Genomic DNA, 27,988 nt, shown 5'->3' with positions numbered 1-27,988 from the left:
CGCTCGCAGACTGTACCATAAGGCATTCGCGTCTCGCACATTAGCATGTCAGGATCTTATGTCATTCTAGGGGCCGGTGTAGTTGGTCTCACGACCGCCTTAGAGCTGCACAAAAGATATCCAGATGCCAAGATCACATTGGTTGCGAAATTCTTACCAGGCGACCGCCATCCTGAATATGCCTCACCATGGGCAGGCGCAAACTGGCTGTCCGTAGCTACGGATAACGGTCGGCAGGAAGATTGGGATGCTGTAACGTATGAACGTTTGAAACATCTGGCCAATGATACGAGCAAGACAGGCGTCAGGAACATGGAGATATACGCTGTTTACGACAATCCGATTGAGGATGCAGGTGTGCTCAGTGTTAAGACTAAGAAGATATGGTATGAGAGCCTTGTAGGGGGCCTCAGAATGATCCCGAGTAGAGATCTTCCTTCGGGAGTCGCATTTGGTTACGAATTAGATACCTTCGTCATCGATACTCAAGTGTATCTACCATGGTGAGTAGCGAATGCGCAGTCACATCGCCTTTCGCCCTTCTGACGTCCTGATAAGGCTACAATCGCAAGTCCTTGCCAGCGGGATAGCGATACATCGTGCTATGTTTGACAGCATCGAGGATCTCTTTCGAGCTTATCCTGGAGCGACGGCCTATTTCAATTGTACTGGTCTTGGTTCTTACTCTTTGAAAGGAGTAGAAGACAAAAATGTCTACCCGACCCGAGTGCGTACGACCCGCTGTTACTATGTAGGGTAAATTTGCTGACCACAATCAGGGCCAAGTCATGCTCGTAGAAAATCCCCCCAGAAATCTCGACAGGATGTATTTCAGATCGCCTCGTCGGGTTGACAAAGATACAACATACATCTTCCCACGTGGTCCACATGGAGGCGTCATTCTTGGAGGATGTCGATTGGATAATGTTTGGGATGGCAAAGTAGATCTCGGGTTCGCGGAAGACATCAAACGGCGATGTTGCGCACTGGCTCCTGAATTGGGGAAGCCGGAAGATCTAAAAGTCATTTCACACGCGGTGGGATTAAGACGTATGCGTTCTTAACCGCCATGACTTAAGACTATACTGACACACTGTAGCAAGTAGGAAAGGCGGTGCGAGGTTAGAGCGACAGCAGTATCGCAGTAATCTTGTGATTCACAACTACGGTGCTGGCGGGGCAGGCTATCAGGCGTCATGGTAAGTGTTTTGTCGACACATTCGTGTGCTGATCACTGATACCAGATATAGGGGAATGGCAAAAGAGGCTGTCGATCTACTCAAGCGCGCAGCACGACTATGATCCCAGCAGACGGATCGGAGTTTTGATACAATCGGGGACTCAGGCATTCGACTTGAAACTTATCTGTATCTCCTTGGCTTCGTACGATCTGCATTATTTCAGTGACAGCGTGGTCTGGCAATCTACTTGGACAAAATATAGCACATCCGTGTGGAAAATCTATGCCGATGAGCTACTTATCATGTAGCGGCCTCGCATATGCGAAGACGGCATGATACTTGACGAGTCTCTAGCAACGAAGCCAGAGACAATGCTGTCATCTAACACAGAGCCTCATAGCTTACTCTCATAGACATACGTTGTTGTATTCCTTTGGGAGCTTTCACAAGAACCACTACAGCGTCTTACGACTAGCTTGTTCGTATGTCCTTTGTCGTGGGTTTTCGCTATAAACTAGCTCGTCCCTCTCCCAGATAGTATAGGCCGCAGCTCCAGCCAGACCTAGGAGAGATACTTTCAAAAGCATCGCAAACGCATCTTGGAAATACCCATGGATGTTTTCCGTCTTTGCTTTGGTGTTAAATGCCATATAACAGGCCCATAGCAGATATGCGGAGCTGCTTATCACGAGGTCCCATTGCAAAAGCCAATGGGCTCCGGTGGCAATTGAATCGGCCTTGACACTTGACCACGGACCAGTCGGGACGAAAAGTCTTGAGGGTACTAGACTGGGAGCTAGTCCTTCGGCGAACGAAGAAGGAAACATGAAAGCCGCAACAGAGACAGACCATACGCCGATGTGTATGATAGCTGTGCATGCGACGGCGAAGAAGTATACTTTTCTCATATTTCGCACTTCCATCAAGTTCCTGTCGGGATCGAGATGATGGGACCTTGGTCCAACAGATCTGATAGTGAAGAGGCGTTTCCAGACCCATTGCGAAAGGTAGCACCACAAAGGAAAGAACTGCCAAAGCAAGATTGCATAAGCCTTCATGTCCCAGGTCAAGTAGCTTGGCGCGTGCAGGGACATGAATATCGATGGGATGATAAACCCAGTGATCGTACTAAATGGCAGAGCTTGCAACTCGTTCGAGTTTACCTGTGAATTTGCGACCATGGGATTGGTGGCAGTAGGAGAGGTGGCTAGATGCAGGACCAGATAAAGTGGCGCTGCGACCGCGATTCCTATCGTCTGGAACAATAACCCGTATATTGTTGTGCTGCAGAGCTTAGCAAATGGCAATTGCAACAACTCGGCAGTACTCACCATGCGACCATGCGACCTCTGTTACCGGCACGAAGACCCTCAATCGCTGTGATGGTCCACATCGCAATACATTGACCTCCGAAGTACAGGCAGTGAAGGGATACATCTGGTCTACTGCCGTCTAGCACAGGCCAGAAGAAGGTCAGCAATCCAGCTAATTGCTCGTCTGCCGACGCAATGCCTGTCGGAGAAGTGACCTCGGCCGCGACACCGTCTGCAACATGACCAGACTTGAGTTGCTCCTGTACCAGCGCCAGTAGTCCATTCTTATAGCCGAATCCGAAAAGGGCGTACGTCCCGTAAGTTGACGCCAGCAGTAGCACCGCTACGGTGAGATAGTGTTTCATTTTCAATGGGTGAAAATAAAGAATTCAATCAAAGAATCCGTCTTCAATGGACATCTGTACCTTTCTTCATCGACCAATCAAGATACAGGTACTTGTACCATAGCTTGGAGTCGATCATTGTGAAATATATAAGATAGCGTTACCTTGAACAATAGTTGGCAGGATCGAAGGATTGAAGGATGCAGAAGCACAGACCAATACTCTTGGCCTTGACGCCTCGCATTCGTCTCGTGTGCATGAAAGCGCATCGTGACGTGGTATAAGACATGAACAGCATGGTTCATTTGAAATTGATCGCTCGATTCTATTTAATCAGTGACTGCATATCGGGTTAAATTTGCGCTACATCGTCCTCGAGTCATCCCTACATCTTGCTCTTATAGGTATGAATGACGTGAGGGTTGCAGTAAGCCAGAAGCCCCTGCGTACCCCATTCACCTCCAATGCCGCTCTCCTTGTGTCCTCCGAACACTGCTTGAGGAGTCGGCTTCTCCCAACTATTGACAAAGACACTGCCGGCTTGAAGTCTCATTGCGATTTTCTCGGCTGCTTCTACATCCTTACTCCACACGCATGCGCCCAGGCCGGTGTTGGTGCCATTTGCGCGAGCGATAACTTCCTCTTCGTCCGACCATGGCTGTGTCGGCACAATTGGACCTAGTGAAAATATTAGTAATCGCTTCTAGGGTCGAACCGCAGAGATGGAGCGTATCCTACCGAATGGTTCCTCGGCAATGATTTTGCTATCGTTAGGTGGATTGTCGATAATCGTGGGCTGAATGAAGTACCCCTTGCCGGTGGCAACGTCTGGATCTCCCGTGGCGAATTTGTAGCCCTTCTCCTTCGAGTCCGCGAAGAAAGTTTTGACACGCTCGTATTGCATGGAGTTCTGGATTGGACCGAGCATGACGCCTTCCTCGTCCGGAGAGCCGACTTTCAGATTAGCGGCGGCCTTTGCCATAGCCTCTAACATTGGCTTGTAGATTTTCTCGTGGATGTAGATCCTCTTAGTCGCGACACAGACCTGATATGAATATTAGCATCTCGTACCGTTGTGCGCGATCCAAAATTGGGCGCATAAATTGTTGTTGCAGCATGCATATGTTGCAATTGAAGAGTAAATACCTGGCCGGAGTTCTGGAAAGCTCCCATAACAAGTTCTGGGGCGGTCTTCTCGATGTCTACATCAGGAAGCACAATAGACGCGTCGTTGCCTCCAAGTTCAAGGGTGACACGCTTCAATGTCTTCGAGCAGGCCTCCATGATCTTCTTACCCGTGGCAATAGATCCAGTGAAACTGATCTTGGCGATACCAGGATGAGCAGTCATCATGGGACCCAACTTATCGTCTCCACCAAGAGCTTGGAGTACGCCGGGGGGAAAGATCTCTTGGGCAAGCTCAATTGCCTTGAGGGCACTGTATGGCGTAAAGGGCGATGGCTTGACAATGATGGTGCAACCGGTAAGGATCGCTGGAATAATCTTTCCGAAAGAAAGGATAAGGGGAAAGTTCCAAGGACATATGGCACCAACTACACCAAGAGGGGTGTAACGAGTCGTCAAGATCTTGTCGTCGTCCTCAACCCTTTCTTGTGGGATCTCGAGCGTCAAGTGATGAGAGAACCACATGCTGACACCCTGGACCTCAAAGCTTGCAAATTGACGCTGGTTCTTGTCAGAGATGGGTGCTTGACTCCCGCTTCAATGTCTGACTCACCGGCTTGCCAGTCTCTTTACACAACAGATCGGTCATCTCATCGTTGTGGCTCATGTAGAGATCACAGAACTTTTGCAGGAGGTCCTTTCTATGTGCAAGTGTAGTCTGGCTCCAGGAAACAAAGGCTTTCTCTGCAGAACGGACGGCATCGTCCACATCTTGCTGGGTGGCAATTGGAACATCCCACAGCTTCTCGCCACTGGACGGATTAATTCCTTGATGGAAGGACTTGCCGCTACGGCATTGCCCGTCGACAATGTTCGAGAATGAGTCAAATTGCACGGTTGATACCTTGGAAGGAGACATGTTGTTAGTAATGAGTGTTGACAGATATGTTTATATATTGACCATGCAGAGGATCCAACCTTTATAGACTTACCTACCCCAGATGAGGTGGTCCTTCTCCTCCTCTACTCTGCCAGTAACCCCAGACTCTTGGGCCAGCCCCCGCGTAACATTGACTCCCGTCATTGAACCTCGGTCGTGGGGTAAAGTAGAGTTTGTGTTAGCGTCAAACTCAATATCACATCCGACTCTTGTGACCATTGATATCCAGTGAGCAGACTGAAGATTATCGCTGAGCCAAGAGGCAAGCGTTGGCTCACGTACGTGAACATTGTCGGGTGTTGTATTCGGTATTTGGTGTTTGTGATTTTCTCCATGATCTGGACTGCTTATCCAAAAGTTTATTCTGATTACCTTACATACACATACTTGAGATAGCGTACCCTCCTCTAAGGACAAGCAGATAACTTTGACGTACATTAAGCGCCCAGGACCTCGTCCAGAACTCGAACGAAGCTCTTGACCTCGTCCGCTGTCTCCACGTTAGCCATTATTTCCACCGGTCTAATACGCGTTCGTGGGATTGAGCTTACCTTTGTTATAGTGAACAAGACTTATTCTTATCACTCCATCCACCGGATCCAAACCCATAACTTCCTGAACCAATCTGTTGCTATAGAAAGAACCCCATCTAAATCCAAAGTTACTCGTGGATTCGATTTCTTCAACAACGCTTCTGCTGCTTCTGCCTTTGACCGTGAAGCTGATGACTGGTACACGCTTGCTGGCATCAGCGGTAGGTTCGCCATAGATCTGTACAGCATCCTTGGATCTGAGATAGTCAAGGAGAAAACCTTGGATGGTCTCTTCGTGTTTTGCAATGCTGTTCCAAGGTATCTGACTGAGATACTGACAAACAACCGGTACGGAAGATGTCAGCTCATAGTTCGCAGCTGCAAGGCCAAGCAGATCCTCAAGGTTGTTTGTACCCTTGAAATAATGACCGAGTGTTCGAAGATAAGACTGGCTCGATTGCTTCGCATACATCATGGCTATGTGAGGCCCGTACACCTGGATTGATTCGTCAAGTGGGGACGAGAGGCACGTGAGCTACGATACTTACTTTGTACCACGAGAACGAATAAAAGTCGACTCCGAGATCTTCGACATCAATCTGCCTGTGCGGAGCGTAGGCCACACCATCGACGCATAAAAGTGCGCCTGGGATGGTATGGACAGTCTCGGCAATCTGCTTGATGGGACTGATGGTTCCCAGGATGTTACTGGTATGGGTACATGCTACCAGCTTGGTCTTGTCAGTCAGTAAAGTCTTAAGTACCTCGCAGTCAAGCTGAGGGTTGTGCTTGTCAGGCGAACCCCACCACTTGACGGTGAGATCTCTCCAAGAGGCAAGCTGCAACCACGATGCGACATTTGCCTCATGATCAAGTTTAGACAAGATAATCTCAGAGCCAGGAGTCAGATGCTCCCACAATGCTAATGAGAGATTCCGGAAAAGTTGCGTGGTGGAAGGTCCCAGCACTACGTGTCGCGTCAGAAATAATCATCCTGTCCAAGTATCACCTTAGCCATCTTACCGACTTCAGCAGGTGATGCATTGACATATGTAGCAGCTGCTGCTTTGCCCTTCACAAAAAGGTCTGTCGACTGTTGTGCTACGGGATATGAAGCACCGAGCTGTACGTTAGAAGACAACAGATAGTTCGAGATGCTTGTACATGGTCAACCACGCTTGTCACTGATGTTCTTAATATCTCGAGTACGTACGCTTCAGCAACTTGACCAAGTACTTGACTACCACCAGCGTTGTCAAAGTAAATTTGGCTCTTGTCGAGCGCGGGGAATTGCTTCCTAGTAGCAACTACGTCGAAAGAGCTATCCATGACTACCTTGATGGATGATTACTATTTTCCGTGTTAATGGAGGACTAGAGCATTAGTATCACGACTGAAAGACGTGAGCTATTGGATACACCTTTTTCTTGATCATGCAACCATGGCCAAACGTTGCCCGAACACGAGCTGTAGCCACTCCGGCCAAGTGACATTACTCTACCTGCCTGTTCGGGACGTGCGCCGGATGCCTTACTTTAATCCAACAAATGCTGCTACCTTGAGACAAGAATGTTCTTTGCCATCTAAGGTACTTGTGCTACTGACACCATTCTGATACTCAACTTCTTGATAGCTTCTTGATAATTTTTTGATACGAGCAACTCAGAAACACTGATGAGAGCAATGGTGCGAGTGCAAAACGCTATCTGGGGGGTTCTTGCAGGCCAAGGGATGCCTCACGAGGTAAGGTAAGGCAAGGGGTCGATGAGGGGCACGGAGAAGTGAGGCGCCGACCGCGGGGAACGTTGCCAAGCTTACGCATCTTCTTTCATCTATCTGCAGGAAGCTCTTTGGGTCGTCCTCCACAGCACCGTCTCTCTTGCATGGAGAAGGCATCTGGACAAAATCACAAATACCGTTCACAGTGGATTTCAGAAGCCGCAGCCCCTGACATCACAATATGGCTCAGTTTTCCACTACGAAAGTCCTATACTTGTACAAGCTGCTGATAACGAGGATTCCGGGTGGGTGTCGGACTTCGCTCGGCTCACGTTCAACGGACTTCGCTCGGCTTATATCCAACAGACTGCGCTCGACTCATGTCCAACGGACTACCTAGTTACACAAACGCCTCGCGTAGGAGGCATTGTGTAGATGTACTCATACTCTACCATGGCGGGTCTTTGTTGGCGCATTTGTGCCGTGATTTTGACGACGCTAATGAGCGCTGGATGACGTAGGATTAACACATTTGCTCAGCCTGACGTATACACTTTTAATGTCTGAAACGGAGGGTCGCGGGTGTTTTAGTAGTACCAGCTACGATGGTACAACATTCCTTTTTCGAAAAGGGTATAAAGTTTGGGAACATTCTAATGAGAAATAAGGAAGGTCTCATCCTTTGATTATTATACCTTACTAGTGAAGCATATTCTTACAACATCCCTCCACATCAAGTCACCCACTACGCTCGCAAACATGGCAATGTCACAGGCAGCTTTCAAGGTTGAGCAGGCCATTGGCCACGGAGACAATGCCGTTACGATACAAGAGTGCGTTCGATCGGGAGCTGAGAAGCAGCAGTATTGATGACATTTGCTGATGATGGTTGTATCAACAGTGTTACGAATCCAGCTCTCAACAACAACAAGTATGGAGATACCAGTGTGATGATGAAGGCCTTGACGTTCCAGGGCAAGAACAACGTCAAAGTCATTGACGTTCCGAAGCCCATCCTCATCGAGGACCGTGATGTTATCCTCAAGATTACGGGTAGCACCGTCTGTGGAAGTGATCTCCATCTCCTCCACGGTTCTGTTGTAGAGATGCAAAAGGGCGATATCCTCGGTCATGAGTTCTGCGGTATAGTCGACGAAGTCGGAACGGGCGTCACCAATCTGAAGAAGGGAGACAGAGTCGTGGCGAGTTTCCAGATTGCGTGTGGTGACTGCATTTACTGCAAGCAGAAGCTGTCTTCTCAATGCTGCAGGACCAATGCCAACACCATTGAGCGAGGCATGTACGGAGGCAACACCGCTGGCTTCTTTGGATACTCGCATTTCACCGGAGGATTTGCCGGAGGTCAGTCGGAATACACGCGGATTCCCTTTGGCGACGTCAACTTGCTCAAACTACCCGACGATGTTCCCGACGAGAAGGGTCTCTACCTGTCCGATGTCATCTGCACGAGCTGGAACTGCGTGGTTGACACCGGTGTCAAGGAGGGCGACGTCGTTGCCATCTGGGGTGCTGGCCCCATCGGACAGATGTGCATCGACTTTTGCTACATCAACGGTGCTAAACGAGTCATTGTGATTGACTGCAATTGGCGTCTCGACAGGGTCAAGGAGATGTACCCCAACGTGGAGACCATCAACTTCCTGGAGCTTCCCAAGGGTGAGACTGTCGTAAGCAAGCTCAAGGAAATGGTTGAAGGAGTTGGTCCGAATGTGGCGCTCGAGTGCGTCGCCGGCGAATATCCTCAGAGTTGGGCTCACAAGCTAGAGATCGCTACTGGCCTCGAGACAGACACAAGTGAGATTCTAAACGAGATGATTGAGAGTGTGCGAGGTTTCGGAAGCGTTGGCATCACTGGTGTCTACGTTGGATACGTAAGTAATCCATGTGCAATATTCGGTGCGGTACTAATCTGATCTTATCACAGACAAACCATTTCAACATCGGATCTGTTATGAACCGTGGCATCCGCTTCATCGGCAACGGCCAAGCTCCTGTCCACAAATACTGGGAGGAACTTCTTGTGATGATCCAAGAAGGCAAGATTGACCCTCTCAAGATGGTGTCACACAGAGTGCGCGTCGAAGATCTCGAGACGGTCTATCACAAGTTTGACAAGAAAGAAGACGGCATGCAGAAGGTTTTCGTTGAGACCAAGTTTTCTGCCCCTCCATGTGCCGGAAGCCCGAGCCTCACCAAGTACTAAGCTGTAGCCAACGCCGCTTCGGTGGACATATTCTTGGATCTGCTTGATGGTTATATAACAATTTGACGAGTATTGCAATGCACCTGCGAAGCATTTGTTGTTTCGCATACGACTATTTTACATAGATAATATGGACATGTTTCATCGACTGAGAACACAATCTTTTCCAAAGCTAGATACGTCCCGGCTAACCAGATCATGTTTCGACATTGCAAAGGCACATCTTATTAGTATGCCTTGGTAAAAAAAAAATTGGTTACATTGGCCAACCGCGGTACGGGTACGAGGAATAGAGGTGTCAATTGATGGAATCACGGGGATTCCTCTTTTGTCGGTCTTAGGGACCCCGAGAATAACCCCGAAAATGACACCGAAAGCTGCAGAAGAAGTGTGCAGTAAAGATCCAGCCAAGGCAACCTACTTGTATATGGACGTGACACATTCCGACTATATGTCGTATGAGGCTCCTGCTCTGATCTGCTCTCGGACCGTGATGGAGTGACGAGCCTCACTAGTTCCACGAATCACATCTCAAAAGCCTAGCAAATCTCCATGTGTTCTCCACATCTTGCCCCAGTGCCGCCTCCACTTGTGGAGAACCGAAGCATTGACGTCGAAGGCTAAACCTTGTATCTGAACCTTAAGTACATACACAGGGATACGACGATCGCCTGTGGTATGAGACGAAGAAAAAAAGTATTGCGACACAATCACGTCCTCCTCGCGCCATCGGCCATGATCCCCGCATTCCAGAAATCCACAGCCAGATATCCGCTTATTCGCTGTTCCTTCGTAGTTCACCTTGGTCTGGTGCCTGAATATCATTTCTAGCTCGGGGAAGGTCCGACACTGCGGGGTATTGCCTTTGTACATGTTTACGAGTAAATCTTGAACAGTACCTGGTAGGTAAGGTAACCTTGGAACTTATTCAGGCTGGCATGTTGTGTTCCGGCATCGCATGACAGAAGTACCTTATATAAAGTGGCTGCTAGGTAATCCTCTAGAATAGAGACAAATCATTCGACTCTTCTCTCGTCCTTCACCACAAGCTTCGTTCCCAATCACCAAGAGCTTGCCCAGTATGGTGCGTCTAACACGCTCTTGGGCAGCGTCCATTGCTCAGGGCCTCCTGCTTTGCAGCACTGCGCAAGCCCAAACCTCTACCGGTACTGCATCCAGTCCTGCAGATGGAGTACAATCTCCATCTGTAAGCTCTTCTGCGTCAGCAACCGTAGGGACTGCGCTCGTCAACGGCACGCAATCAACCTACAGTGTTCAATTCACTGTTCCCGCTGCTGCTGACGTAGGGCAAAACATTCTACCTAACATCAAAGACCCAAATGCCACCGACGCCCAAACAGTCTGTCCTGGCTATACTGCCTCGAACGTGAAGCGGTCCGCCTATGGATTCACTGCGATCCTCACCCTGGCCGGAGATGCCGTAAGTTACATGCGCTACTCAAGAACCTAGGTTGAGGAACTGATGAGTTGCTTAGTGTGATGTCTACGGCACAGATGTCGATGTCCTGAATCTTACCGTGGCATACCAATCTTCTCATCGTCTCGGTGTCAACATCTCACCCGCTTATTTGTCTGCTGAAAACATAACTCAATTTATTCTTCCTGAAAACCTGATCGACTTGCCAGAGCAAGAAGGCATCAACTCCACTAGCGAGAGTGATTTGCAATTCACATGGAGCAATGAACCTAGTTTCTCATTCACTGTTTTGCGTAAGTCTACAGGGGATGTCATCTTCTCTACCGAGGGTACGGTCCTCGTCTACGAAAACCAATTCATCGAATTCGGCAGTGCCCTGCCAGAGAACTACAATCTTTACGGTATGGGTGAACGTATTCATGGTCTGAGGCTAGGAAACAACTTTACGGCAACCTTCTATGCTGCAGATGTAGGAGATCCAATCGACTACAACCTGTACGGTAATCACCCTTTCTATGTTGACACTCGCTACTACGAGGTCGACGGCGCAGAGGGGAACATGACCTTGCTCACTGGAAATGCAACCGCCAATGCCACATATGTCTCTTACAGTCATGGTGTGTATCTGCGCAACTCGCACGGCATGGAAGCTCTCATGCAACCGAACAATATCACTTGGCGCACCCTTGGAGGCAGCATTGACATGTACTTTTTCGATGGTCCAACCGCTGCGGATGTGGCGCAGCAGTATCAGACAGGAGCTGTTGGGTTACCAGCTATGCAGCAATACTGGACTTTCGGGTACCACCAATGTCGTTGGGGATACAAGAACTGGACCGAGATGCAAGAGGTTGTAGATAATTTTTCCAACTACGATATACCACTTGAGACCATCTGGAATGGTAAGTTCACGCCGGGAATTCGCGCGCCAAGTAGAAAGAGCTAACAAAGTCAGATATCGACTACATGTTCCAATACCGTGATTTCACGCAGGACCCTAACACTTTCCCTTACGAGCAGGGTGAAGAGTTTATCACACGTCTCCACGACAATGGTCAACACTACGTGGTCATCATTGATTCCGCAATCTATATCCCGAATCCGGACAATGAGACCGACGCGTACTCGGTATACACTGATGGTCATGAGCGTGACGTTTTCATGAAAAACCCAGACTCCTCAGAGTACATTGGTAGTGTTTGGCCAGGCTACACCGTTTTCCCTGACTGGATCTCCGAAGACGCAGTCTCTTGGTGGGTCGATTCTTTCGTCGACTGGCACAGGAGGATTCCAATCGACGGTGCTTGGATCGATATGTCCGAGGTCTCGTCATTCTGTGTTGGAAGCTGCGGTTCTGGCAATCTGTCACTGAACCCCGTCCACCCGCCCTTTTCTCTTCCTGGAGAGGCTGGAAATGTCATCTTTGACTACCCCGAAAACTTCAATCTTACAAACTCGACCGAAGCTGCCGCTGCATCTTCATCATCAGCTTCTCAATCCTCTGTGGCTGCGGCTACAGCAGGATCTAGCGCAACTGTTCCGTACTTGTTCACTACCCCAACTGCAGGTGTTCGTGACGTGAATTACCCGCCGTACGCCATCAACAACGTGAATGGAGACTTGGCAGTCCATGCAGTGTCTCCAAATGCCACACATGCCGATGGCACTGAGGAATATGACGTCCACAACCTTTTCGGTCTTCAGATCTTGAATGCGACCTACCAAGCCCTGCTAGCTGCAATCCCAGAGAAGCGCCCGTTCATCATCGGACGCAGTACCTTCGCGGGGGCTGGAAAGTGGGCTGGTCACTGGGGTGGCGACAACGCCTCTCGCTTCGCGTACATGTTCTTTTCCATTCCTCAGGCACTTAACTTTGCTCTATTCGGCATTCCCATGTTCGGCGTGGACACCTGTGGCTTCAACGGCAACTCGGACGAAGAACTCTGCAACCGATGGATGCAGCTCAGCGCATTCTTTCCGTTTTACAGGAACCACAACACCCTTTCAGCCAACCCCCAGGAGCCCTACGGTAGGTTTTGCTGGAGCACTTCGTGTGTGCACATTCGCTGACTCGCCTCATAGTTTGGTCTTCCGTCATGGAAGCCTCAAAGACAGCTATGACGATCCGTTATTCACTGCTTCCTTATCTTTACACTCTCTTCCACAACTCCCATACCACTGGCTCAACTGTTATGCGCGCGCTGGCTTGGGAGTTCCCCAATGATCCCACTCTCGCTGCAGCAGACCGTCAATTCCTGCTCGGACCTAGTCTGTTGGTCACCCCAGTCCTCGAACAGGGTGCTACTACCGTCGACGGCGTCTTCCCTGGAGTTGGTGACGGCGAGGTTTGGTACGACTGGTACACTCAATCAGCTATGGATGTCAAGGCCCGTGTAAACACGACCATCGATGCTCCTCTGGGTCACATTCCCCTCTATGTACGCGGTGGCAGTGTGCTGCCTCAACAAGAACCCAGAATGACAACGGCGGAATCGAGGAACACTTCCTGGAGCTTGCTCTGTGCGCTCAATGCCGAGGGTGCCGCCACAGGTCTGCTCTACGTTGATGATGGCGAGTCCATTGTGCAAAACGCTACATTGTCTGTTGACTTCACAGTTGCGCAGAACAGTCTCTACGCCAGCGCAAGAGGTCTGTACAAAGACACAAACTCGCTTGCCAACGTCACAATCATGGGCGTGAAAAGCGAACCTGGAAATGTCACATTCAACGGTGTCAGCGTCAGCAGTGGAGCCGAATACAACTCGACAAGCAATGTCCTGAAGATCACTGGACTGCAAAACGTCACTAACTCGGGCGCATGGACTCAAGATTGGGTCCTGTCCTGGTAGTGAAGCAGTGTCGTGTGTGATGTGGAGACTTTGTGTATGTAGCTTAATAACAGACTCCAATTCAGTCAAAGCTGCCTCATGTCCTTGTTGTACACGTCGTATGGCTTGAAGGATATACCAGTAGGCTACCCTCTGTGACCACGACATAAATGTTTCTATGATTTTCGTCTGTTGCAGTACCACCAGACATAGCTGCACATGAGTGTATGCAGCCCCATGGCTTTCAGAATGTTATATTTATAGCGTGTTCCAAATCCATACCACCAGCTCCGACGGGAGAAACGAAACAAGAAGGAGCGAAAACCAAATCCCCCTCCTCAAAGCTTAGCCTTGCTCTGCACCTTCTTCAACACAGGCTCGACCTTGGTAGCCTTCATGACATCGCCTCTGACCTTGAGTTTCCCACTCATGAACAACTTCTGCGCATTGGCCTTGCCGTTTATCAAGCCCTCAAAGTCCTTTTCCGCCAGCACAAGCGTCACGTCGCTCTTACTTCCGTCGGGCGGTGCAGTGCCCCTGCCTACTGTGCCGGTCTTCTTCAGGTCGATGTACCAGCTCTCCTGCGCGCCCGAGCTGTTCTTGAGCGTGAAGGCGAAGATGGCGTTGCCTTTTTTGATGGCGTCTTTGCGCTCGGCGTCGGAGCCGGATAGGGCCGAGGCGATCCAGTCGAAGGCTGCTGAGGCTGGGAATTGTTCTTTTTGGGATTGCCCGTCTCAGTATATTGGGCACGTCTTCTAATCTGGAGTTTGGGTCGGAGCTCGCGAGGACGATGGAGTCTCTCTCGTGTTTTTTTTGGAGAACTTACCGTCCTTGAGAGACATGTTGGGATGATCGCTTTTACGTGTGGGATTTGTGTTGTTTTGACGTTTTGGTCTGGTATGTATATGGTAATGATGCTTTACTGGGAAGACGATGGCTCCAACGATACTAAGGTACTTTGCAGAGAGATGGTCCTCAGTATGTGTTTATGGACAAGAAGAGAGAGGGAGAGAAAAGAAAAGGGAGAGATCGGGAGGATAGAAGAACACCGTTAGTCCTCCTCCCTACTAAAGTCGCTGATATATCTCACTTACCTTTACAGCTCTGCTGTCATGTGTTCCTTCATGTGTTACTTCATGTGCTCGGAGCTTGTGGGTGGAATGGCGTGGGGCAGACGACCCGGGGAAAGAGACTTGGCCGAGGCATGTGAAGGTCTTGGCAGCTATGACGTTCCTTCCCTTTCACATGTCATCTGCTCGGAGTCTGGGGGAGGTTGGAATGGCTATGGAACACTATCCGGACAGAGGTTAGTGCAAACATCCACCGCAAGTCCTGAGAGTCTTGGGTTATAGGCTTGGAAGTCTTGACTGCTTGATTGCGGTCAATGCTCGTTCTTGTAATCATGGTTTCGTTTCCGATACAGCGATAGACTAGGTATGTAGGTAGACCTTCAGTCTCGAATGCGTCGAGTCTCTATTAATACTGGGGTATCTCTCATTATATACATTCTGGAAGAGCCAAAGTCCGTGTCTGCTGCGGACAAGATCGTGAATGAAGAAGAACGGCGAAAAATGGCAGAACAAACAAACAAACAACTCCGACAGTAAACTGCAGCTCTAGCAAAATATCCCGTTCACTCAATCATTTTCAATTTGCGGACCTCTCCGAAGAACTCATACTGTGGAGGCAGATCCGAGGGTATCTCTGAAGGGGTCGTGACCGGAGCAACACCCTGTATGACACTGTTCCCTGCCAGGCTATCGGCGATAGGCGAAATTGTCCTGGGCATGAAGAACTCGTCTGCACTTCGCATCTCCTCTTCTTCCTCGACGGCACTTATCTGCGACTCCCGACGCAGAGATGCCTCGCTGCCTTCTGACAAGATCTGAATCGGTAGCTTTAGGTCCACGCTGGGTGCTGTGATCGTTCCACCCTGGACACTGATGTTCAGGTAGAGCGTGTATGTCCGTGAGATAAGGCAAGAGTGGAATGTCGGGATGAGGTGTTTGTCTGATGGAAGAGTCACAGGCACGAGTATCTCTGCTGTGTAGAAACCACCGCTACGATATCTCTCGCTTGGCGCCGGAATGCCACCGCCTGAGCTCGAGCTTTTGGAAAGAGCAGATAGAGCAGAGTCTCGTCGGCTGAGCGCCGGAGCATTGTCCCCGGCCTGATATTTCCATTCCACACCCTCCATCGACCTCGTAGAAAGATTGAGCATTTCCGAGTGGAGTCCTTGGTGCAGGTCGTTCATGATGCATTTCTTGTTTGGCACCACCGGTCTTGCCGCATCGGCATACCATGTGTTAATCTTGAGTCTGCTGTTGAGGTTGCTGAGTCTGGGTGGCAAGACGTTGGCATCCGACGGATCGAAACGCAGCCTGATTGTCGCTGCAGTGCTGACGGGGCCGTGTGTCTGAGCATAGTTGTGAGGCAGGCGTAGTGATCGTGGCTGATTGGCTTCGGCTACTAAGCTTCCGAGACGGCCCTTGAAAAGACCTTTCTTAATGCTCTTTTCCCTGCGAAGGCGGTGTTCGCCATCGGTTTCGTCAACGATGACCGGCGGTTGCTCCTCTGACTTTGGCAGAATCTTGATGAGCCTGCACTGTGATGCCAGCTTGGCCTTGTCCTCTCCTTCGATGCACGCTACTATTTTATAGCTGATGTTGGCCATCATTGGGGCGTAATCATCTAGACCAGCTGCATAGCCATCAATCTCGCCTTGAGACCCAAGGCTGGGGGGTAGTTGCAGATGCAGCTCTCGTACAGATTCATGCTGTACTGCATGGCGGCATACGCGCGGTAGTAAGTGCTGGGGAACGACGAAGAGAAAGGGAAAGGTATAAGTTCGTCCAGCTTCCAGGATCCTCGGTTGCGGATACATGGATTCGGATATGGGCTGTGTGAGTCTGAGGAAGTTATGAAACGCCGTCTGGCTGGCAGTCATTCCTGGCGTTGTCTGTAGTTTCTCCAACCAGGTCTGTGACGTTCCGTGGAGTTGTATGCTGATGCTCTCGAATCTTGTGTTGTGAGATACCGAGATGGTCACTTTTCCGGGAATCCTGTCCATGGTTGAGTAGGTCATGTTGTTTCCAAAAAGCTCAATGGTGATGTGAGCCTTCGCCTGCGACCCCAGACCGAACAGCTTGCTGGGCTTGTTCAAGGTCGGCGAGTTTACGAACGATGCTGAGTACGTGGAGGCAGGCATCTTTGATGTAGGAAGCTCGAGCGAGCTGATGGGGGATGTTATGTTCTGCTTCAAGAGGTCTGATACTAACACCAGGACACTAATGAGTCGGTATGTGATTGCACTGAAGTGTGGAGAGATGATGGTATGAAGTAGCAGTTGACTGACTGATCTCCATTGAGCGGGGAATCTACCACCTGATATACTCTCTTCTGACCTACATTCTGATACTGAGCCTGGACAAGCATTGGCATGTCTGGAGTCATCTGTACATGGCTTGCGAATCTCACGCCCTGCATGTCACCAACTCTAAAAGAGACACATGGGTGAAGAACACCGGTAGGCGGTTCTGCTAGCTGTATAGGGTTTAGCGTGCTTCCTGCGCCCTATTCACTCGCGCCCTTCTTGACATGCTTGTCAATCAGATGCGATATCGTTAAGCCACGAGGCGGTGATCTTCGACTTAGCTTGCTCTGAATGAATCACCGCAGGTAGATACCGTGTTGTTTTGCCAACATCGTTGTTTTGATTTCACGGTCTTCGACTCCTTCGTCGGCTCTTCGCGACATCACAATTGGACACGAAGAGAGCAGGGTCCGAGCTCCGCTCCTCATATTTGCGCGCTAGGCGTCTAAAGGGAGTTCCTCGCTGCTGTGTTCGCTATAGGTAGGTGGTGCCTACTTTATGTGTCAACTCGTCCCCTAACGTTAAGTATACACGAAATTGACCAGCTTGCAAAATTTTCTCACGCAAAGCCGGTGATGCAAGTGTCTCAATGCTTCTTGCAAAGTTCGATAGTCTCTGCCATTTTCCATTCAACAATCGAGCGGTGCAAGAAAAAAAAAGGAGGAAGGATTGTGGATCGAATCATGACCATATCCGCTCGACTCCACGCGATGGAGTAGATTCGTTAGACGAGATGGATTTCTCCGGACTAAATCTCAAAGATGGAGCGGAATAGAATGCCGCCTTCGGCTTTCAGCCTCATCTTCAGTTTAAATCCGATCCTGGTGAGATCTAGGAAAGGTAAAGCTGACTCCCTGGTCGACATTATTAGTACGATGAAACGTCCAACCCAGATGATTATGAATTGACCTGCGACCTGATACGGTCATCGGCTCCTATCTCTGACTCTACACAGTCATTAGTTGCCATGTCAGCCAAGCGTGTGAAACTTACCTTACCATAGTAGTCAATGAGGCGTGGGGCTGAGCTGTTCTCAGCAGCAACCGCCAACTTCCGCGTGAGTTGCAAACCGTGTTGATATCGAGTCTACTTTACCATTCATCCTCTGTTAAGTCTACCCCGCCATTCGCCCAAGTTAGCGTACCCTTTGACGGAAAAGAGGTCAGGTAGCCTGGAACGGGAAGTCTAGTCTCACTGTCTATAGCCTTGTGAGCAAGGAGGTGTAGACAAGAGCTACCCCATTAGACTGCTGATCTGTTGATGTAATTTGGTTGAATGCTGACACGGGATGGAGGGAATTGCTCCTCCAGATGTAAGCAAAAGAAGAGAAATCGACATTACGAGATATGTATACACCAAAAGAACGTAGTCACACTGGGGATCGAACCCAGGACCTTTCGCGCTTCCAGGTTTGAAGACCGTGTGAAGCGAACGTGATAGCCACTACACCATGCGACTGTTAATGACATCATTACAAGATCTGCAATATATAATCCTTCGCGTGCTACAGCAAATCGAGGGCAACCCTGGCCTTTTTTTGGCATCATCACGAACATAAGATGCAGCTGTTGGGAACATCATGCCAACATAGCTGAGCTTCTGTAACATCTTATTTACATCTACTGACTTACTGGTCACCGTCTCTAATGATACACTACTTCGTCGTTGCTTCATTGTCGCTATACAATTACGATAGGTCCGATTGTTCAGAAATACGTAATGATGTATGAGTGAATCCAGACGATACGGACGTTCCGGTACACGACTCGAAATGTTTTTTCCCTGAACATCTATCTACAGTCTTTATAGTGCACTGAAAGCTACAACTTGATGTACAATGCTTCACAATACTGGCTCAATTCGGCGTAGACCCGCTCCCAAAGGCGGTAGCAAAGTCATGGCTGATCTCGGGCATGACATTCTGCCACGAGAAGCTCTTCCTCATGTCCGACTGTGTCTTGTCCCAATATGCGCGTAGATCATCTGCCCGCCATGCAGTAGCGAAACCCGTGTTCATTTCGATATGTGCCAGAAGCGCAAGTACAAAGCTGCGTTCGACAGGGTGCTGCAGAACACGCCCGGCAATCCAAAGCGGCTGGGGCGCATTTGTGTATCCACCACTTGAGAATAGCGTCAGCAGGGACCAGATTACATAGATACAGAGTGGGACGTACTGGCTCGAGTTTGATGCTGTTATACCACATATCTGACGAGCATGCGAGAGGAGTGACATCGAACCTTGAACTCTGATTCTATCTGGCTTGTTCTGTAGCATAAGTAGCACGGCGGAATGGTAGAGCTGATTGCCACTAATGGCCGGGGCATTCGAGTAGACTAGGACTGGAAATGTATGTGTCGTCTCTTCCACGGATACCGACACGATAGGCCTCATCTCAGCCGGTCTGTTGGCACGCCAGTCTTCCAAAAGATCGAAAAGCGCTTTCCATCTAGCAACATACGATGACTCGTCTTGGTTGGTGATCACATTCAGAACACTGGCGCAGAGAAACACTGCGTAATTGGCGTATTGATCAAAGTGTTTGAAATCGGCCTTGAAGCGACTGACTGCGGCAGACATTGGGCCACTCGGCATGAACCAGAGGCTAGTTGGGATCTTTGTATTCGTGTCAGTCAGGAAACCTCCCCAGAGATCCATTCTGGCAAAACACCAGAATATGGCCTGGTTCACTCCGCCGGAAACACCGTTGATTCCGGCAGCTTTGATGAGCATGGCGCAACCATCCAAGTGCCGCGCCCAATCTCGTGGCGAGGAACTCATCATCTCAAGGACGCAGAGTAAGACACATGATGCAATTACTGCGGTGTCCATGGTCTGCAGATCTTGCATGATCAGTTGTATTGCTTCCTGATATAGCCCGAGGCTCTCGATGTATGGCTTGTCAGGGTCTTTCCTCTCTAATTGGCGAGCAGCGAGGGCCAGTATGGAAAGCCGTAGTGCCTCGGACGTGCGAGCAAGAACAGGCAATGTATTCCGAAAATGGCAATCTATATCGAACATGTCGAGCCAAACGACGATTTCGTCCAGATAGCTTTTCCACAAGACAGCCTCCTTCTCGCGGCTTATTCCCTTGGATAGTTTGGACCAGCCCGAGGACTCCCGCTCGGCGGGTTTTGTTTCGCGTGCCAGATCGACAGTCTCTTCCATATTTGGACTTCCCTGTCTTGTCGATCCCGTTCCTCTCGCGGTTTCCACCATGTGATTATACAACGTCGTATGGAGCTCCTTGTATTCGGCAGTGGGATAGTACCATGAAAACTCATCCGGGGAGCCAGCGAATAGTGGTCCGAACGGCGAAGCCATGGTGTTGTTGTCCTCATAAACAGACCAATCTAGATCTTTGCCCACGTGAACACCCGCTGTATCGGTGAGATAGTCGAGGTAATCGAGTTGCGTCGGAACGGCTTCATAAACATCAATAAGCGTAGGGTTAACTGGCATACTCATTGATGATACTGAAGCTTGTGGTGAGATGTCTTGACCTTGCCTGGGCTCAGCATTCAATCTATGGAGTTCTGGACTCAACGATTGAACATTCCCCGTACTGTCTATCTGGCCGCCACCATTAGGTATCGAGGACTTGTGAGTGGCTAAAGCCGGACTCGATGATTCCGAAAAGCGTCCTACAGGAGAGTCCAAGGGATCACAGACGTCCATATCCCGGGCGAATTCGTCATCTCTTCGTTTGCCATCTTTAAATCGCGCAAGTGGATTCAGCTTTCGTGATTCGATCCTCTTATGAGTGGAAGAATCGAACGTGACATCAACCATGTGGAAGTTCTGAGAATTGCTCTCCCGTCGGATCTGCATTGACGGATGTGTGGCATCTATGCCGTTCAAGCGAAACGTCACCGTCCCTGTATCCCATTCGCATTTGTCGCCGAGATGTTCACATTTAGCACATGCAGGTTTCTTCTCGTCACACTTCTTTCGTCTGCGGCGACAATTGAGGCAGCCCGAACGGCCCCGGGGCCGTTTGACACGTTTCATGGATTCGGTGTGCCTGGCATATCTATTCCTAGTCTCTACGTTCTCAGTCATCATTGGGAGCGGCAAGACATCATCTCATAAGTCGACCGAGCGGAAGTTCCAAGTAGGTAAGGGAGTGACAATCTGGAGAAGCGGGGAAACCAGTGTGGGGGACCTTGTGGGGGCATTTTACTGTACCTACTCAGCACAACTCTATACAGTTTCGGTGTTGCTCCGGTTTGATCCTTCAGCCAAGCTTGACTCTACAGTAGTATGTCTGGACCATGATGTTCGAAAGAGTGTCTATCGTTTGATCATGTGGCGAGACCTACAAGTAGTCTGGTATTCGACGCCGAGCAACTGTTCGTCTCGCCCTCTACATCATATAAACCTACCGTAGCGACAGACTTCCATGATACCTAGTCTCCCTATGAATGGTCCGTGTTGTTGCGCAGACTAATTGACGTCTGTGGAAAAAGGCATTTAGCAGGCTTCTGTGAGCGTATGCCAACTTGTCCAGCGTAGGGCAAGGACATCTTGGGCGAGACCATGGACCGTAGAAGGAGATTGACATATGTGTGGGAATAATGCTGATGATCAATGTCCTCCATGGAAGATGCTGACGTAGGGCGATTTTTGTAGAATCGGCCTGGTGGCCCAATCTATGAGTCAAGCAACCCAGATCGGAGAGGGTTGACAGCTGTCGGAGAGGCGAATGAGATGGAAGACCTGATTAGGGAATAACTGGTCTGAGGAAGAGGAGATGGCAGAGCTTCACAGTCGGGGTATCCCGAAGTGGCAATCCGAAGCGCGTACGGTAAAAGAGCTGCGGGGTCTCCAACATCGCAAACATCGCAGATGGCGCTCTATATTTCCCAAATGGGACGATGTTCTTGTGCATGGCTGAGTCTACGACGACGTCCACATCGATCTTTGCCTGATAGGACATCTTGTAGACTTGAGATGAAGCCAAAGAAACAGTTTGATATGGTAGCCTATATAGATGGGTACTTTCGCCCGTCGTCGTGCTCGTCAAATTGGTTGTCGATTTGGCATACACTACTGCATTATATGAATAGAAGTAATGTCTCCGTCAATTGATAGATATCAGCGAGTGACGTCGAATGTGCCTGTCAAGGTCGTCTCTTCCCACATCGAAAATATCAATGATGTAGCTTCCCTCGAGCTCGAGGGAAGCGATCAGCACGATCATGTCCTTCGTGTGTTTAGATGTCTGATTGCAGACTTGTGCGAGCAATTCGCAGGCGGACATCCCGGGTATGTAAAGGAACTCCTAGACGCTTGAATGCTGGAGATTGATCAAGCAACAGAGGAGCCATGGGCATGGCCGCCATCGGTGTCAGTTTGTGGAAGTATGCGATGAAGTATTCACCGAGTAACCCACTATACTTTAACAGAGATAGATTCGTCTTGTCGAATGGTGCGTTGGTCCTATTTTAGTTCTCGAGGATCATGACTGACAATCAAGACAAGGCCATACCTGTCTATTCCAGTACACATTCATGCACCTTGTCGGGTACGAGCAAATGACCATCGATCAACTCAAATCGTACCACTCCAAAAGGACAGACTCAATATGTCCTGGGCATCCGGAGATCGAGCACGAAGGCATTGAAGTCACAACCGGACCTTTGGGTCAAGGTGTGGCCAACGCTGTGGGTCTGGCCATGGCAACCAAGCATCTAGCAGCAACATATAATAAACCTGATTTTCCAGTGGTGGACAACCACACTTGGTGCATGATCGGAGACGCATGTTTGCAAGAAGGTGTAGGCATGGAAGCGGTCTCGCTCGCGGGTCACTGGCGCCTGAACAATCTGACTGTGATCTACGACAACAACCAAATCACCTGTGACGGTTCCGTGGATATGACTTGCAACGACGATGTCAACGGCAAGATGAGAGCATTCGGATGGAATGTCATTGATGTGCATGACGGAGTCAACAACATCACCGATATTGTTCAGGCACTCATTGCTGGTCGAGCCAGCACGGACAAGCCCACATTCATTAACATCCGCACCATCATCGGAGTCGGTAGCTCAAATGCAGGAGACGCAAAGACTCACGGTGCAGCGTTTGGAGCAGAGGATGTAGCATACATCAAGCGTGCCTTTGGCATGGACCCGGAGAAACACTTTGTCGTTCCCGACTCGGTCTACGACTTCTTCCACGAAGCGCGGTCACGCGGCCAAGACTACGAGAAGAAATGGAGCGACCTGGTCGATGCCTACAGCCGCAAGTATCCCGAGCTTGGGAAGGAGTTCAAACTCCGAGTGTCAGGCAAGATGGCGGACGACTGGACTCGATTCATCCCGGCCAAAGGTTCTTTCCCCAAAGCACCAACGCCATCCCGAAAGTCTGCGGGTTTTGTATGCAACCCCTTGGCTGAACATCTGCCCAGCCTGATGGTTGGAACAGCAGACCTCACGCCGTCGGTACACATGGCGTGGAAAGGCAAGAAAGATTTCCAGCATCCCGAGCTCCAGACAGCGTGCGGGATCAACGGCGACTACACTGGTCGATACATCCACTGGGGCGTCCGCGAACACGCCATGGCATCCATATCCAACGGACTGGTGGCGTACAACCGCGGCACCATTCTTCCGGTGACATCTTCCTTCTTCATGTTCTACATCTACGCCGCGCCCGGCATCCGCATGGGAGCTCTACAAGGCCTCCAACAGATCCACATCGCAACACACGACTCGATCGGAACAGGCGAGGATGGTCCCACACACCAACCTATCGCTCTGGCGAACCTCTACCGCAGCATGCCAAACCTGCTGTACATGCGCCCCTGCGACAGCGAAGAAGTAGCGGGCGCATTCATCGCAGCCATGTCGGCGCCACGGACCCCGACCATCATCTCGCTCAGCCGTCAAGCGCTGCCTCAATACCCCGAGCACACAGACCGCGACAAAGTGCAAAAGGGCGGCTACGTGCTCATGGAAGCCACCGAGCCAGCAGACGTGACGCTCATCGGCATCGGCGCAGAGCTGAACTTTGCAGTCGCCACAAAGGAGCTTCTCGAGACCGAATACGGCGTCTCGGCGCGCGTCGTCAGTTTCCCCTGCCAGCGCCTCTTCGACGCCCAGTCGTGGGAGTACAGGAAATCGGTGCTGCGCTGGGACACGGATGCGCCGCGGGTGGTGATTGAAGCGTATGCGGTCAACGGGTGGGAAAGGTATGCCGACGCAGGTTTTTGCATGAGTTCGTTTGGCAAGAGTTTGCCTGGCAAGGAAGCGTATGATTATTTCGGATTCAGTGCAGAGAACATCGCGCCTAAAGTCAAGGAGCTCGTGGAGGAGGTCAAGAGGGACGGGGTCGGGTGCCTGAGAGGTGACTTTAGGGATCTGAACGGGACTCTGGGTTGGGGTACGGAGTGAGCTCCTATGAGATGGAATGAGATGAGACAAGATGGATAGCAAGCGTATCATGACCTTTTCAGTTTCCCTGCCAATTGTTCTATGTGTCTCTCTCGTCACTCTCAGTGATCTTGTTGGGATCAATCAACTCGTACACCTCTTCATCTCTTCATCCATCCACAAGCCCAATCGACTGTGTGATAACACAAAGAATTAGTTCATGTGAGATAATCGAACAGGGAGTGTCAAGATACAAGATGGAGCACAAAATATATCATTTCCACATCTATTTTCATCAGGGCACTTTTTCTCCCTTTCCAGCTCTAGAAGGAATTCCAAATACTTTTTGTTTCCTCTCCCTATTTCTCCATGCACGGGCTTTTTTTGCAAGGTAGACTCAAGTAAGAAGATAAGGAGACTACAAGTTGTTCTTGTTCATGTACTCCAGTCTGATCTCGACGGCGCGTCTGTGGGCCTCGAGCTCCTCGACCTTGGCCAGCTGCATGACGGCCTTGCCGACGTTCCTCAGACCCTCGGAGGTCAGGTTGCTGCTCGTGATGTGCTTGACGTAGCTCCCGAGGTTGACGCCAGAGTACTGCTTTGCGTAGCCGTATGTTGCTAGAAGAGACTTAGTTTTTATTTTGTAGATGGACGAAAAAGGACAGAAAGGAGGACTTACGCAGACTGTGGTTGACTCCGGCGGAGTAGTCACCGACCGACTCCGGAGTCCAGGCACCGACAAAGACGGAGCCGGCGTTCTCGACCATCTCCCTGACGGCGACTGCGTTGTCGACCTGCAAGATCAGGTGCTCGGGGGCGTATTCGTTGCTGAGCTTCATCGCCTCGTCGATGGACCTGACAACCAGAGTGACCGAGTGGTCGATGGCTCCACGCACGATATCGACACGGGGAAGAGCGTTGGCCTGGGCGTCGAGCGCATCCTCGATGGCCTGGAGATGTCCCTCGGACAGGTCGACGGCGATCAGGATGACCTGAGAATCCACGCCGTGCTCGGCCTGAGACAGCAGATCCGAGGCGACAAAGGCAGGATTGGACGTCTTGTCGGCGATGACCAGAACCTCCGAGGGGCCGGCGGGCATGTCGATGGCCACGTTGGCGCTGGTGTCGTTGCTGACAATCATCTTTGCCGCAGTGACGAACTGGTTGCCGGGACCCAGGATCTTGTCGACCTTGTGGACAGACTCGGTTCCGTAGGCCATGGCGGCGACTGCCTGAGCACCGCCCGCCATGACAATCTGGTCGGCGCCGACCTTCTTGGCCACGTAGACAACCTCGGGCGTCAGAGAGCCGTCTGCCCTCGGCGGAGTCGCCAGCACAATCTTCTTGCAGCCGGCGACCATGGCAGGCACACCCAGCATCAGCGCCGTCGAGGGAAGCACAGCGGTGCCGCCGGGAACATAAAGCCCGACTCGCTCGATGGGACGCACGAAGCGCGAGCAGATGACGCCGGGCATCGTCTCGACCTCGAGGGGCTTGTCTTGTGCCTGGGCGGCGTGGAACTTGCGAATGTTCTCGAAGCTGATGTCGATGGCGTCAATCGTCTCCCGAGGCAGCTGCATCAGGTGGTCGGGGAAGGGCGCGCGCAGCACAGGAGTGGTCAGGCTGGTCGCCTTGTCGAACTTGTGCGTGTAGGACAGGAGAGCCTTGTCGCCGCCCTCGCGCACGCTGGCGATGATGGGGTTCACGATGGCCATGATCTTCTCCGACGACTTCTGGCTGGGTCTCTTGAGTGCCTCGAGCACGGCGGCTTCCGACTCTTGGCTGGTGACGATGCGGCGCATCTGGATCTTGCCGTTGTTGGGGTTCTTGCCGGCCGGGTCCTGCTTGTCCTTGGGCACAGAGGCCGCCTCTTTGATCTCGTCCTTTGATGCTTCGATACTTTTGTCATCGAGACCGACCTTCTCGGCAAAGGCAGGCTTCGCGTCTCCTCTCCTTCTCTTGACCTTGAGGTTCTTGGCGTCCAGGCTGCGCTCGACGTCTTCGAGGCTGACGCCGGCGGCGACACACTTGGTCAGGGCGAAGTAGAGGACGTCGGCGGCCTCAAAGGCAATGTCCGAGGGCGTCTGGGCTTCGCAGAGCTCGTTGGCCTCCTCGAGGATCTTGGCGTGCAACAGCTTGGGGTCGTTGAACAGGCGGGCGGTGTAGGATCCCTCGGGGGCAGAGCGCTTGCGGGACTGCAGGGTGGACTGCAGCTTGGTGAGACCCGAGTAGTGGCCGTCGCCGAAGCAGGTCGGCGTGAAGCGGTGGCAGAAGCCGGCGCCCTGCTGCCTGACGGTGAACTTGAGGCAGTCGTGGTCGCAGTCCAGCTCGACCCTGACCAGCTCTTGCACGTCGCCGCTGGTCGCGCCCTTGTACCACAGACCGCGTTGTCTGCTCTGGTAGACGCCGGTGCCCGTCCTCAGCGCCTCGGACACGCTCTTGGCGCTGCTGTAGACGAGACCCAGCGCGGTGCCGCGCTCGTCGGTGACGACCGAGGGGATCAGCGTGTCCGGTCGGTCGCTGACGGCGTTGGCGAGGAGCAGGGCGGCGGCGCTGATGAGTTGCGCTTCCTTCTCTTGGTCGACGGTCAGTTGAGTGGCGGGCACAATGGGGGTGGCGTGGATGCGGGCGAGCTGGATGGCGTGTTCCTCGCTGGCATTGGCGAGCGACACGTAGACGGGCGGTCTCTTGCTGCCGTATTGTTGGAGGAGGCCCTCGACGAGGAAAGGATCTTGGATGCCGTGCAGGTAGATGCCCACAGGGGTATCCTGCAGGATGTCTAGTTCCTGATCAGCCTGGCCGGCGAGAGACAGCACCACTCTGCCCAGGTCGAGGTTCTCCGTGGTCTTGAGGGCGATGAGTTGCTCGCGCGACACAAACACCTTTGCCGCACCGGCGTCGAGGAGAGAGACGACATCGTCCAGTGAGGGCAGGAGCGAGACGTCGAGGTAGGTGCGGAACCGAGAGAATGTGGCGGGCAGGTAAGAGAAGACGCTGTCGAGGTTGTCGGGGGTGGCAATGGTATAGACACTGCCGATAAAAGACAGTGCTTTTGCAGAGAGTCCTTGCTGTGACGATTCGTATCTGGCAATGTCAATCGCCGGCAGAAACGATGTCGCCATGATTGCGATGTATGGATGTCAATAATTGCCCAGTTCAGAGCAGGCAAGGAACAAGAAAAAGCAAAGAGAAGAAGACCCTCACACCTCACAGGGGTCGTGGGTTGAGAGAGATTGAATTATATTCGTCGGAAGGTAGATGATGGCGGTTGCAGAAAAGTATTTATCATGTACAGAAGCAGAAGAAGAAGACCACCAGACTACGACTCATACCAGAAGAATAAGGTGAACAAGAAGCAGGAAACACCCCACCACGCGCCTCTTTTTTTCTGCCTATACAGTAATTGGATCCACCCCAACTTTGGCTCGATAGGGCAATGTCCAATACAATAATTCAATTATCCCGCCTTTGTTTGAGCGATGACGGCAACGACCCTCCGAGGCCAAAATATCTTCTGCCTCTACCGAATGCCTCTATGCCTCCTGTACTTACCTCTTCATCGTCGTCATCGACTCTCAGCAGCAGTAACTTTA

The 27,988-nt window shown here is 51.0% G+C and overlaps 10 protein-coding genes across 12 annotated transcripts; 4 read left to right on the top strand and 6 right to left on the bottom strand.

The window, feature by feature from the left end:
• Nucleotides 1-45: 45 nt before the first annotated feature.
• On the top strand, nucleotides 46-1,302 carry AAFC00_000746 (uncharacterized protein; the record flags this gene model as incomplete). The annotated part of the gene is made up of 5 exons (XM_069347456.1): nucleotides 46-503; nucleotides 559-727; nucleotides 780-1,050; nucleotides 1,100-1,199; nucleotides 1,251-1,302. The coding sequence occupies 5 exons, from the start codon at nucleotides 46-48 to the stop codon at nucleotides 1,300-1,302; spliced, it is 1,050 nt and encodes a 349-aa protein (XP_069200623.1).
• A 334-nt stretch (nucleotides 1,303-1,636) lies between these two features.
• AAFC00_000745 (uncharacterized protein) lies at nucleotides 1,637-2,859 on the bottom strand (the record flags this gene model as incomplete). The annotated part of the gene is made up of 2 exons (XM_069347455.1): nucleotides 1,637-2,465; nucleotides 2,513-2,859. 2 exons carry the CDS (start codon nucleotides 2,857-2,859, stop codon nucleotides 1,637-1,639), a joined length of 1,176 nt encoding a protein of 391 aa, XP_069200622.1.
• Nucleotides 2,860-3,223: 364 nt separating this feature from the next.
• Nucleotides 3,224-4,882, bottom strand: AAFC00_000744 (uncharacterized protein; the record flags this gene model as incomplete). Of its 2 annotated transcripts, none has more annotated exons than XM_069347454.1 (4): nucleotides 3,224-3,516; nucleotides 3,577-3,883; nucleotides 3,985-4,530; nucleotides 4,577-4,882. In XM_069347454.1, 4 exons carry the CDS (start codon nucleotides 4,880-4,882, stop codon nucleotides 3,224-3,226), a joined length of 1,452 nt encoding a protein of 483 aa, XP_069200620.1. The 2 variants fall into 2 exon arrangements, with proteins under 2 accessions (XP_069200620.1, XP_069200621.1); XM_069347453.1 differs by having other exon boundaries at nucleotides 3,985-4,524.
• Nucleotides 4,883-5,340: 458 nt separating this feature from the next.
• AAFC00_000743 (uncharacterized protein) lies at nucleotides 5,341-6,765 on the bottom strand (the record flags this gene model as incomplete). Its single annotated transcript, XM_069347452.1, has 5 exons — nucleotides 5,341-5,393; nucleotides 5,455-5,932; nucleotides 5,985-6,403; nucleotides 6,460-6,593; nucleotides 6,650-6,765. The coding sequence occupies 5 exons, from the start codon at nucleotides 6,763-6,765 to the stop codon at nucleotides 5,341-5,343; spliced, it is 1,200 nt and encodes a 399-aa protein (XP_069200619.1).
• Nucleotides 6,766-7,914: 1,149 nt separating this feature from the next.
• Nucleotides 7,915-9,379, top strand: AAFC00_000742 (uncharacterized protein; the record flags this gene model as incomplete). The annotated part of the gene is made up of 3 exons (XM_069347450.1): nucleotides 7,915-7,988; nucleotides 8,057-9,047; nucleotides 9,101-9,379. The coding sequence occupies 3 exons, from the start codon at nucleotides 7,915-7,917 to the stop codon at nucleotides 9,377-9,379; spliced, it is 1,344 nt and encodes a 447-aa protein (XP_069200618.1).
• A 1,081-nt stretch (nucleotides 9,380-10,460) lies between these two features.
• On the top strand, nucleotides 10,461-13,666 carry AAFC00_000741 (uncharacterized protein; the record flags this gene model as incomplete). Its single annotated transcript, XM_069347449.1, has 4 exons — nucleotides 10,461-10,820; nucleotides 10,876-11,719; nucleotides 11,773-12,846; nucleotides 12,900-13,666. 4 exons carry the CDS (start codon nucleotides 10,461-10,463, stop codon nucleotides 13,664-13,666), a joined length of 3,045 nt encoding a protein of 1,014 aa, XP_069200617.1.
• Nucleotides 13,667-13,983: 317 nt separating this feature from the next.
• On the bottom strand, nucleotides 13,984-14,487 carry AAFC00_000740 (uncharacterized protein; the record flags this gene model as incomplete). The annotated part of the gene is made up of 2 exons (XM_069347448.1): nucleotides 13,984-14,360; nucleotides 14,472-14,487. 2 exons carry the CDS (start codon nucleotides 14,485-14,487, stop codon nucleotides 13,984-13,986), a joined length of 393 nt encoding a protein of 130 aa, XP_069200616.1.
• A 4,386-nt stretch (nucleotides 14,488-18,873) lies between these two features.
• On the bottom strand, nucleotides 18,874-20,847 carry AAFC00_000739 (uncharacterized protein; the record flags this gene model as incomplete). 2 transcript variants are annotated; one of them, XM_069347447.1, is made up of 2 exons in its annotated part: nucleotides 18,874-19,138; nucleotides 19,193-20,847. In XM_069347447.1, 2 exons carry the CDS (start codon nucleotides 20,845-20,847, stop codon nucleotides 18,874-18,876), a joined length of 1,920 nt encoding a protein of 639 aa, XP_069200614.1. The 2 variants fall into 2 exon arrangements, with proteins under 2 accessions (XP_069200614.1, XP_069200615.1); XM_069347446.1 differs by having other exon boundaries at nucleotides 19,193-20,484.
• Nucleotides 20,848-22,090: 1,243 nt separating this feature from the next.
• Nucleotides 22,091-24,416, top strand: AAFC00_000738 (uncharacterized protein; the record flags this gene model as incomplete). The annotated part of the gene is made up of 3 exons (XM_069347445.1): nucleotides 22,091-22,284; nucleotides 22,338-22,447; nucleotides 22,501-24,416. 3 exons carry the CDS (start codon nucleotides 22,091-22,093, stop codon nucleotides 24,414-24,416), a joined length of 2,220 nt encoding a protein of 739 aa, XP_069200613.1.
• Nucleotides 24,417-24,813: 397 nt separating this feature from the next.
• On the bottom strand, nucleotides 24,814-27,517 carry AAFC00_000737 (uncharacterized protein; the record flags this gene model as incomplete). Its single annotated transcript, XM_069347444.1, has 2 exons — nucleotides 24,814-25,013; nucleotides 25,075-27,517. 2 exons carry the CDS (start codon nucleotides 27,515-27,517, stop codon nucleotides 24,814-24,816), a joined length of 2,643 nt encoding a protein of 880 aa, XP_069200612.1.
• Nucleotides 27,518-27,988: the final 471 nt, after the last annotated feature.

The sequence above is a fragment of the Neodothiora populina genome (genome assembly GCF_041146345.1).
Source record: "Neodothiora populina strain CPC 39397 chromosome Unknown canker_contig_11, whole genome shotgun sequence".
Taxonomy (NCBI): Eukaryota; Fungi; Ascomycota; class Dothideomycetes; order Dothideales; family Dothioraceae; genus Neodothiora; species Neodothiora populina.
Note: the sequence above shows the minus strand (reverse complement) of the source record. Positions and strands in the feature narration are given on the sequence as shown.